We start from the raw sequence: 10,558 nt of genomic DNA, 5'->3' as shown, positions 1-10,558 counted from the left end.
AGTGTAAATCTGACAGGTATAATTTTTTTTATTGGTCTGGGATGTCTTATAATGCAGTTTGTTTAATTAAAATAAACAAGATAAGTTTGATCTAACTTTGTATTGTTTAACCGTAAAACAATCGGGATGTAAAACAACGATTCGGACTTTCTGGATTAAGACTCAATTTCCCTAAATCCTTTGCGCTAATACTGACGTCATCCACATTGTGCTTCATTGTTTTTCCATTGGTTAAAACCAGAAAGGAGGCGGTTCAAGGTTTACACAAGAATATAACATCCTGCCTGTGAAGTTTGCCAAAGCAACGTGGAAAAAACAGTAGAGTGAATAAATGTCTCTTCAAATTAAAAGCATGAAGGGACAAACGTAATATTTAGCCAGGGAGGATAAGGGAAAGTGTTTTATGCTTATTTTTCTTGATGATTAAAATATGTAAAGATTTATAGAAGGTTAAAGTGCATTACATGTGACATTAGAACCACTGGGATACAGACGATCAGTTTGTATTACTAACCAAATAAAAAAAGTCTACAAAGCACCAAGTTAAAGGAAATAAAAGTCTAACATCCAATAAAATGTTTTATTGTAGCACTAAGCTACTTCAAAGATGTTTGAGTGTACATCTTTGTACACCTGAAGAGCAGATGTAACCTGGTTATTTTTCATCTTCAGATGATTATAAACAGAACTTTTATATAGTTTTTAGTTTTTATATACAGAACTGGAACTTTATTTTTTGCTTTTTGGCATATAAATGCCCACATTGTAGAGGTGTTTCAAATGTTTTAAATTAAATCACTTTGCTTTTCCTGTAAGGCGATTCAAAATTAATATTCTTCCTATTGAAATGTAGAGTATTGTCACTTGTCCTAGAGAGCATGTGTCAAACTCAAGGCCCAGGGGCAAAATCTGGCCCACCGTAGCTTTTTAAGTGCCCCTCTAGACTCCAAATCAAGAAGTCCTTCCAGTTTTTCATAAATCCATAAAATTCATGCAAAATTCACACAAAATCTACATTTTTTTCTGATTTTGCAGCAAATTTTTATCAAAATTGGCCAAAACCATTAAGTGACTGCTGCCTCAGCCGTACTTAATGTCAAATTATAGTCTGTGATCAATACGGTGATGATTGATAAAAAGTCCCATTTAACATCATACATTAGCATAAATATAGTAAAAATGATTTAGATTTTTGATTTGGCCCAAAATGACAATGAGTGACGCTCCTGTCCTAGAGGACCATTAAATAGGCACAGAACCTGAGATTAATATTGTGTTCACAAAAAAAATCATCGGGAAAAGGCGAATAACACTTATTGATATTTTAAATAATGTCACTGCATATGGCTACTTGAGGTCTCGGCAGCACTGACCGCAAACTTCACTTACCTTGGGCAAGCCCTGGCTACAGCAATTTAAATTATTCCATATTAGCTTTAAGAATTTTTTTTAAAAAATCGTAAATTTGAATTTGCAGGCTTTTAATCTGAAATCCAGGCGGTTCTAGTTGTCTCAGTAACAACTTAGGACGCACGTCCCGCCGGTGAACATGGACGTGTCGGGGACAGTGCATGCGGACTGAATGACTTGCACAATAAACTCAGTAGGTTGTGTTGTTGTGTTTGCGGATGCTGGACGTTTAGAGCAGCTGCTGGTCAGAGGAGATGTTGTGGACATCAGCGGCTCAGAGAGGACCCGTGGGGCTCCTCCTGCGGTGCTGGTCCCTCACATCCTGTCACACAGCTGTCACTACGCCCCGGTGCACCCTGCTTGCTTCGCGGTACTTTTCTAGCTCTTACCCAGCAAAGGCACCGACACATGACGGGGTGGAGGCGTCGCCCCTGCGGCAATGGGCCCTGGACGTCAGCCCCTTCACCACAGTGAGAGCCCGGTTGGGCTGCAACATCTGCGTCCGCCCGCTGGACGTGCACGCCTACTCCGAGGCAAACCGAGCCCTGATCTCGGTCCACGGTCCAGACAGTGACCAGGGGGACTACACGGAGGACCTGCACGTCCACTACGATGGACAGAGCCAGGAGCTGCTCATCTCTGCTGAGAAGGTGAACAGCAGCGTCACGATTGAGATGGACGCACCAATCAAAACTAGTGAGTTTTTGCAATAACGACTTAGCTGCACATACAAACACAGAGTCCGTGCATAATAAACCTGCGTGCTTTCGACAGATCTCTTCATCACTACTGAAGGAGGAGGCAACGTGCAAGTGAAGAAGATGGAGAGTGATGTCTGCAAAGTGCAAACAGAAAAGGGCAGCTGTTTACTTCACTCTGTTAAAGTTGGTATTTCCTCATAGATAGATTTAACCAAAAAATATCAAAGTCTTAGGAAAGCAGAAAAACGTGACACAGCTAACTTGGATATATTAGCTAAAAATTGTACTCAAGTACCATTCAGTACAAGAATAGAGTATTTGGTAGCAATATAAAGTGTTTGTTATTCATTTGACCTGAAAATGCTACAACAGGCCTAAAAATGGCACCAATATAGTTTGTTAAAAACAAGAAGCCTCAGTTTAGCATAAACTGTAGGTGTGTGTTTGTATCTGAGGCATTTTTGGGTTAAAACATTCTTGCTGTTTGTTCAGTGACATACCTGGAGGTGGGTAGAGTGGCCAAAATCTGACTAAAGTAAGAGTAATGTTAGTTTAAAATAATATTTATCAAGTATAAGTAAAGAGTATGGCATGAGAAAATTACTTATAGTAGTACTTATTTTTCAGAAAGTAAATGCATTTAGTTACCACTCACCAGATTAAGCCAAAAGAAGTTTGGCCTCTTTTGGCTCTGTACTGATTTTTATCCCTTAAAATAGTCAAAATAACCATGTGAAGAATTGATATGCATCAGTTTTATAATCAGTAATTGTGTTAAACCTTCAAATATCTGACACTGGCTTCATCCTCTTGTTATATCTCAGGCACATCAAGTCGAGGTGAGGTCCCAAGGCGGACATGTTACAGGTTTGGGCACCATCCATGGTAACGTGGACATCAGCACAAAGGGAGACAGCGTAAGTAGGACAGGGTTTCTGCAGCTCTTCGGTCTTATTCTTGGCAGCCGTTAGGGGGCAGCAGCATCCTATTGCAGCCGTCAGCAGCAGTGAGTTGAATGCTGTGTGTTCTGATCTGAAGTGGTGTGTGTTTACATCTGAGTGCGGTCACCTGAGGTCTCGTTTTGCAGGTGGTTGATGTCAAGAAGCTTCAAGGCACAAGGATGAACATTTCCACAGAGCATGGAGCTCTGAAGGTCAAAGCCGTCTATGCCGAGTCCAGCTGCGTGTTCTCCTGCTCGGGGAGAGTAGAACTGGGTCATGTGCACGGTGCGAAAACATCTCTCACTTCTACTCGTACATGTATGCATAAAGGGTGCCTGGCTGGATTGCCATTTTCTTTCTTCTTGGCACGGTTCCATTTGATTTGTTGAGTCCAGGAATAGTAGTTTTCCTCTTAATTAATTCTCCTACCAGAGCGTTGGGTCTTTGCTCCTCAGAATAACACTCCCCTCCACCTGCCTGTTAGCTTAGCTGGACGGCCATGCCTTGGTCGACATACTCCGTTGGCACAGTTATGTGCGACACCTGATTTTATTTAGGGGTATCGGAGTAAGGGTGTTTAAATAAAACGCAGCCAAAAATTTTACTCAAGGAAAAGTAGCACTACTTCAACATATTTTTACTCAAGTAAAAGCAAAAAGTAGCAATTTAAGAGATTACTCAAGTAAGAGCAAAAAAGTATTTGTTATAAAAGCTACTGAAGTACTGAGTAACTGATCAAATTATCAGTAATTTAATTTGATGTTTTGGTACATCATCAGATGGACCAAAATATGGAAAAACATTTTTTAGAAATTTTGGAACTTTAAGTATCAAAATGAAAATAATTCACATAAATAAAATAATTACAAAATCAGGCAAAAAAAAAATTTTTCCAGATAATTTTTTTCCGTATGAAACTTTAGCAAAAACTGCAGGTGCAAATTTGTTCTTCGTTTAGTTAAGTTACTCATAGAGGGTCAAGTATCCAGACATTTTACTCAAATAATAGCTAAACTTCATAATAAAATTACTCAAGTAACAGTACAAAGTGTATCCCAAAAATGTATTCAGGTAAACATAGAGTAAATGTAACTAGTTACTACCCAACTCTGGTAATTTGTTTTCCTTATTTTGTTAATCTTATAAGCATTATCCAAATAATCTGCCCAAAATCTGTTAATATAAATATATTCTACATTATTTAAAACAGTGAGACTTCACTAACTTCTTCTTCTTCTTTTGTTTTTTATTGGCGGCTGGCATCCTCACTAACTTAAATCACACAAATGTTGAAAACCTGTAAACCAGTGTTTCTCAACCCTGGTCCTCACTGCCCCCCTGCTCTGCATGTTTTAGATGTGCCTCTATTCCAGAACAGCTGATTCAAATGATTGCATGACCATCAAGTACTGCAGAAGCCTGTTAATCACCCAGAGATACAATTCAGGTGTGTAACAGAAGGGAAATACCTAAAACATCCAGGACAGGGGGGCGGTGAGGACCAGGGTTGAGAAACACTGCTGTAAACCAAAGATACCAGATTTGACCGCACAGATGTTGATCTAGGCCAGAATTTCTCTACTCCAGTCCTCAGCGGCCACTGCCCTGCATGTTTCCTCTTCCACAACACCTGATTCAAATGACTGCCTGACCTCCTCTGCATGCCACAAAGTCCTGCAAAGTCCTGTTAATCCACCACTTATTCAAATCAGGTGTGTGGCAGGAGGGAAACGCCTAAAACATGCAAGGCAGGGCTCCTTCCGGACCGGACCTGAGAAACGCTGATCTATGACAACCTTCACCAGACTTATTGATCTTAAGGGTTAAAATAATGCTCGAAGAAACTTCTTCTTCACAAAAACAACTGTTGCCTTTAGGAGTTTCTAGTACATTCTCGTCCACAGCTGCTTTAGGTTAAATCTCTTGGTAAAGCTGAGCCATAAGGAATCTCGGGCTCAGATCCAGGCGCAGTTGATTTAAGCACAATGTGGTCCCAATTTACCACAAACCTTTCAACTATTTCGCTTTAAGATGGCTATAAAGTCAAGATAGCTGTAAAATGTGACAGCGTTGATCACCAACAACCCTGTGAAATATTTAATAAATAAAATTGATTGGGTAAGAATTTCATTGTATTCCTGAGTGTGAATTTCAGTTGTGTAATGTTATGATGTGTTACAACTCAAGATGTGCTTGAAGAACTCAGATATTTATTTTCTATTCAGTGTAGTGAAGGTAGTGATGAGGCTATCTAATCCCAATTTCTTTTTTGTAATTCATTATAGGTAACACCACAGTGGAGAACGAGTCTGGGGACACAGTTGTTGGTAAGCAGGCAGGCGGGCTGGCTGCACACTGACCCCATGCACGGTCTCTTAACGGAGTCTGAGGCTTGCTTTGTTCCTGCAGATGGTTCAAATAGTTTCCTGAAGGTTTCGTCTGTCAGCGGAAGCATTGATGTCTACGTGGGAGACGGTGGTACCGCTGACCTCCACACTCGGGACGGTAAGTACGCCGAGGACAGAGCCCAGTTTGTCCCTGTACTCCTGGTTTTGTTTTAATCTTTGCGTCATGTAGGAGCGGTGAGTGTGCGCGTCCCGTCTTCGCTTAGAGCTGGTGTAAACCTCTGCGGCGTGGCGGTGAACGTCAGCCCAGAGGTTCTTCTGCACGACGAACAAAGACGCACCGCAGACGGCCAGACCACACTGACTGGTGAGCTCCAGTCGTTGTTTCTTCATCCGATAGTGACATGAAAACCTCCAACCATTAAATGAAACATGACATTAGTGCGTTTGTCTCAGGCTGTATGAGCGGAGAGCCTGCTGTTGACCAGTGGGTCAAAGCTCGGGCGGACAGAGGATCTGTCCAGCTGAGGACACAAAGCTGGCTCGAGTCCCTGAAGCTCAGGAGCTAAGTGACGGGACGCATCGTGATGTTCTCAGGGGCGTAAACGTCAAGATCGGATATTAATACAACGGCAACAGCTGAATGTCATTCACCTCTGTCTTCACCTCTGTCAATGTGCTGTAAATACTTAAGAAATACACCTTTTAATTTAAAGTGTCTTTTGAATTGAATGCTCTTCATGTCGGATCACACAATCATTGTATTGTGACTGTGTGTATTTAGCATTTTACATGATTAAAAAGGTATTTTAATAAAATAGGTTCTTTAATAAATCACTCAATGAAACAATTACTGGTAGCTTTAAAAAATCCCTTTAAAATCAATGTAACAGGCATTTTTGAGTAAAGAACAAGGCGTGGAGCACATGTCATTGTTGCTGCACAGTTTTTTACTTTATATAAGTAAATTAACACTTTTTGTTAAATGTTAAACTTTATTTGTCTCATTAACAGTTTATGCTCTTTAGAAGTTGTTAAACATTTCTTCTGTGAAAGGGCACAAAATAACAATTCAGTAAAAAAAAAAAATATATATATATATATCTCCAAAAATAGACTGAAAGGGTTTAGACCTGCAATATTACCATGACAAAGGCAGGTCAATCATAACCTGGTTTAAAAATATTAGTGAAAATAAAAACACTTAAATATTTAAAGACATTTAGAAAAGCTCCTAAATTGATGGTTGGAGTGACCAGAAACAGGGGGCCTCAAATTTCTGTCCCTGATGTTGGTCTGCAGCTTTTAGGTGCGCCTCTGCTTCATCACACCTGGATGAAATAATTGAGTCGTTTAGCAGGACTCTGTAGCTTCCAGTTGCCAGCTGAGGAGGCAGTTCAACCGTTCAGGTAGGCTGCATGAAGTATGCACCTAAAAGTCACAGGACACCGGACTTTGAGAACCAAATCTTGCGACCTCTGCTTAAAAGTAATCATTCCTCCAGGTTGTTCTGTTTCCAAACAGAATTTTGATCTTTCCGGACGGAATTGCTGCTCATGCACACAAGTCCCTCTCTCTCATCCATGCATCGTTATCCTTCGGGGCCATTGCAAACTTGTGTGCATTACAATCAAACCAGGTGGAAGGTCTGTCGCTGCTGTACTCCCAGTGCGAGACGCGTTTTTGCAGTTTTACGGCAGCCTCCCTTTAAAAAGAAAAAAAGGACATTTGCTAGATAAGCTCTTGCAAAGAGTGTAAATGTCGAGACTTTTTGACTTTTAATGTACCATGAGATGCCTGTGCAGTTGTTTATTCTGATGGTATTGAGTGGAGGAGAAATCTTTCTTAGGTTTTTAAGAGAGCGATCGGTGAGGAGTCTGCAGTCGCTCATGTCGAGTTCTAGCAGGTACTGACAGCCAGTGGTCAGATACACGATCGCCATATCCGTCATCTGAACACAAACAGAATGAGGAACTGTAGCGGCCAAAGAAAGGTCATATTTAATGCTCTGTGTGCATCCGAGTGTTGAGAAGAAGTGTCTCCTCACACGTTGCAGATCAAACTTTAGCATTAGCAAAGAAAATCTGAATAAATACAAAATGTATTTTTCACATATGAAGTCAACCTGGCTCTACGTGAAAAATGTGTTAAAAATGTTGTGTGGATTGGTAAGAAAAGCTGTACATCCATTTAAATCTGGGTTAAAAACTGACATCACATATCAGAAAAAAAACACAAACATTGTGGGATTGTGTGGAACTGCTGTGCTGCTTCAAAATCTGGATAATATTGATGGAACCAGGAAATCCTGAAGAATAATGTCAAAGCACATCAGCAAGTCCACTTTTAAACATCTGAAACATAAAACATAAGGTTGTGGGGCAGCATAGTCAAAGTTTGGATTTAAATGGGAAGCAGTAGCAAGGTCTTAGTTATTCCTGGCCCAAAAGACTCCAGTTTGGCTGGTTTAGAAGAATCCTCCAAAGTTCCTCCACAGAGATGCAAAAGACTCACAAACACTTATAAGAAATGCTTGACGGCTGTTGACACCAAGAGTCAGATGGCTGATTTTAGGAGAGTCCCGATACCAGATTTTTCCAGACTGAGTAAGTCCACTTCAGTTCAGGTACTTGCCGATGCCGAGTACCGATAACAAGTTGGTACTTAAACGTCACACAATACATTTATTTAGAACAGAGTGGCCCTTTTTCTTTTTAAGTCTGCAATCCCTTTGACTGTTTCAACAAATCATAAATAGAGGATGACACACAGATTGTTCCATCTGTAAATAGTTGATCAAATTACTTGTTCAGACGCGTTTTCTCGTTTTGACAGCTTGGCTAAGCACAAAGGTTCAATCTGCTTGTTTACTATCCTCTGTGTTTTCCTTGAAATAACTCCAAACTCGACATTTTGGCCACTCTCCCGCCATCTAACTTCAGAAAAGTGATATCGTTTTGGAGTATCGGCTTGTTTTTACAGGTATGAGTCCCAGTACTTGATGCTGGTATCCAGCCAGATACCAATACCAGTATCAGTATTGGGACGCCACGAGTTGACTTACAGAGAAATGACTTTTTTCCACACAGGGTGACGCTGGGTTGAATAGCGTCTGACTGCAGCTTTTTCGTATTTGCTCAGGTTTTCTTCATTTAATATCAAACCATTTTTTTTTTATTTGAAAAACTTAAAAAAGAAGCAAAAACTGAAGAATTTCTGTTAGGAGAAAAATACAAACACTTTACTCTATATGCAGATGCAAACTGAACCTGTGGACATGCTGCCATCTTCAGTCTGAGGAGACTCCTGCAGTAAAGTGAAATGGCACCGATTGCTGCATCAGTCAGAGCTGGACATTGGGAAATGTCAATGTGCTCCAGATCTCTCATGTTGTCGCACAGCTTCTGCCCGGAAGGAGAATAAGAAGGCATAACAAGGGGTATAAGACCGTACTGATATCTTTCCTTTCTCACATCTGCTTCTAATAGAAAGGGAGAGATGATTCTACAAAACAAAAATCCTGAAGGAAATAAACCTGAGGCCTGAAAGATGTGTACCTCTATGCCCATATCGGTGACGAATACACACTTGGCAACTATAATCTTCTTTAGCCGTATCTTCTTAAGTGAACCCAGTCCCTGAAATGGAGAACACCGTTACAGTCATCAAGACGGAGAACATGCAGCGTGGTTCAGTACCTGATCACGGATGTTGCAGCCAGTCAGGTCCAGAGACTGGATGGAGCTGCCGTTCAGGTAATCCAAAGCCTGGTCCGTTACCTTCTCACAGTAACTCAAATTAAGGTGGAACAGTTTCTGCAACCTAATAAGTTGTTCCCCAAACACAAAAATGCAACATTTAACTTTTTTTTTCGTGCAGGTCATGAAGGCAAATATAGGGAAAATGTAGTTTAACTATAAGGATAGGATGCGCTCTGTAGTTAAATCCTGCTAAATACCTTCGTGTAATCCTCTTGATGGAGAACTCGGTAATGAGGCCGCACTGACTGATGCTAAGGTGTTGCAGTTTATTTGCTGAGGAACCTTCAGTCAAGTATTTGATGCCAACATCACTCACCCTGAAAGACACGATGGAAAACGCTGCGATGTAATACTGTCGATTCAGCAAATGAAGCCAACACAACCTCCACCCACCTGCTGCAGAGTGAAATATCCAGATAATTCAAGTGTCTGAGGGAGGACACATATTTCATGCCTTCATCGGTCATTCCAGGACAGTCTACCACGTGGAGCTTGCTGAGAGCAGTGGATAAGCCACACAGGGCCTCCCAGCTCACCTCAGTTACTTGGTTGTTGCCTAAAGCACACACGAACAGGTTCCTGCACCAGCGTTTAACATCCACACATGGCGACGAAAGACAAAAACAGCAGCGGGATGCAAAATGGTCTCACCCTCTATACCGAAACTCTTCAGATCGGATACTTTTGCGATTATTTTGAGGGCGATGTCGGACAGGAGAGGACAGCCCAGCAGAGAGATGGAGGACAGACTGCAACATCTGGCAAGTAGGCCCTGGTAGAAAAAATAAATAAATAAATAAAACACCTTGCAAAAATATTCATACCCTCTGACTTATAAAGTCGCATTACAGAATCAATCTTTTAGATTTTATAAGAAAAACCAACAAGTGAAGTGGAAGAAAATGAAACACAGTTAAAAGAAAAGTTCAGCATTAATTTGTATTCATACCCCAATTACCTTTAATAGTCTGAAATTAAATCCAATTTGTGAATAGTTTCAGTATAAATGTAGATGTTCTGTGAACGCCTCAAAGGTTCTCTAGAGAACAACTGTGAGCAAACATCGTCATGAAGACCAGGACACACAGCAGTCAGGTCTGGGATAAAGTGGAGAAGTTTAAATCCTTAATAAACATCTTTGAACAGATGAGTTTTTAATCGATCTGACAATAGAATATTACAACTTCAAAGCAACCAAAACATTCGTTCCACTACATCTGACAGCCCACAAAGGAGGAGCATGAATTTGAGAAGGAACAAAGAGGCCCTTAGTAACTCTGGAGGAGCTGCACAGAGTCGCTGCTCAGGTGGACAGTACAACTATTAGCTGTGCATGATACGAATTTGGAGAGAAAAAATCCACTGTTGGGGGAAAAAAAGCCATAAGTATTTTTTGCATT

The 10,558-nt window shown here is 40.8% G+C and overlaps 3 protein-coding genes across 4 annotated transcripts in view; 2 read left to right on the top strand and 1 right to left on the bottom strand.

Annotated features, from left to right (window-relative positions):
* Positions 1-1,519: 1,519 nt before the first annotated feature.
* On the top strand, positions 1,520-6,228 carry LOC103133715 (protein FAM185A-like). 2 transcript variants are annotated; one of them, XM_016668092.1, is made up of 9 exons: positions 1,551-1,573; positions 1,608-2,106; positions 2,185-2,294; positions 2,936-3,028; positions 3,199-3,337; positions 5,338-5,379; positions 5,462-5,557; positions 5,630-5,764; positions 5,854-6,228. In XM_016668092.1, the coding sequence occupies exons 2-9, from the start codon at positions 1,665-1,667 to the stop codon at positions 5,964-5,966; spliced, it is 1,170 nt and encodes a 389-aa protein (XP_016523578.1). In that variant the 5' UTR covers positions 1,551-1,573; positions 1,608-1,664; the 3' UTR covers positions 5,967-6,228. The 2 variants fall into 2 exon arrangements, with proteins under 2 accessions (XP_016523579.1, XP_016523578.1); XM_016668093.1 differs by having other exon boundaries at positions 1,520-2,106; positions 5,840-5,932.
* Positions 6,229-6,378: 150 nt separating this feature from the next.
* On the bottom strand, positions 6,379-10,228 carry LOC103133820 (F-box/LRR-repeat protein 13-like). The gene is made up of 9 exons (XM_007545750.2): positions 10,210-10,228; positions 9,810-9,989; positions 9,552-9,714; positions 9,356-9,475; positions 9,096-9,219; positions 8,955-9,035; positions 8,667-8,801; positions 7,185-7,348; positions 6,379-7,102 (listed from the first exon to the last, which is right to left on the bottom strand). Exons 1-9 carry the CDS (start codon positions 10,226-10,228, stop codon positions 6,952-6,954), a joined length of 1,137 nt encoding a protein of 378 aa, XP_007545812.2. The 3' UTR covers positions 6,379-6,951.
* Positions 10,229-10,398: 170 nt separating this feature from the next.
* The window catches only part of LOC103133818 (armadillo repeat-containing protein 10-like), a 3,908-nt gene continuing 3,748 nt past the window's right edge, over positions 10,399-10,558 (top strand). The window contains exon 1 of the mRNA XM_016668224.1: positions 10,399-10,472. Within this exon, the coding sequence (XP_016523710.1) occupies positions 10,399-10,472 (74 nt within the window). The remainder of the gene's footprint in view (positions 10,473-10,558) is intronic.

The sequence above is a fragment of the Poecilia formosa genome, unplaced genomic scaffold (assembly GCF_000485575.1).
Source record: "Poecilia formosa unplaced genomic scaffold, Poecilia_formosa-5.1.2 Scaffold13, whole genome shotgun sequence".
NCBI lineage: Eukaryota > Metazoa > Chordata > Actinopteri > Cyprinodontiformes > Poeciliidae > Poecilia > Poecilia formosa.
This window is presented reverse-complemented; position numbering and strand designations above follow the sequence as displayed.

Excerpts from the sequence above, each read along its gene's own strand:
- LOC103133715 (XM_016668092.1), top strand. The coding sequence starts at position 1,665 with ATGTTGTGGACATCAGCGGCTCAGAGAGGACCCGTGGGGCTCCTCCTG. Across the intron at positions 3,029-3,198 it reads TCAGCACAAAGGGAGACAGC|GTGGTTGATGTCAAGAAGCT; the intron begins GTAAGTAGGACA and ends CTCGTTTTGCAG. Across the intron at positions 5,380-5,461 it reads GTCTGGGGACACAGTTGTTG|ATGGTTCAAATAGTTTCCTG; the intron begins GTAAGCAGGCAG and ends TTGTTCCTGCAG.
- LOC103133820 (XM_007545750.2), bottom strand. Across the intron at positions 9,220-9,355 it reads ATCAAGAGGATTACACGAAG|GTTGCAGAAACTGTTCCACC; the intron begins GTATTTAGCAGG and ends ACAACTTATTAG. Across the intron at positions 9,036-9,095 it reads GCTGCAACATCCGTGATCAG|GGACTGGGTTCACTTAAGAA; the intron begins GTACTGAACCAC and ends TCTCCATTTCAG.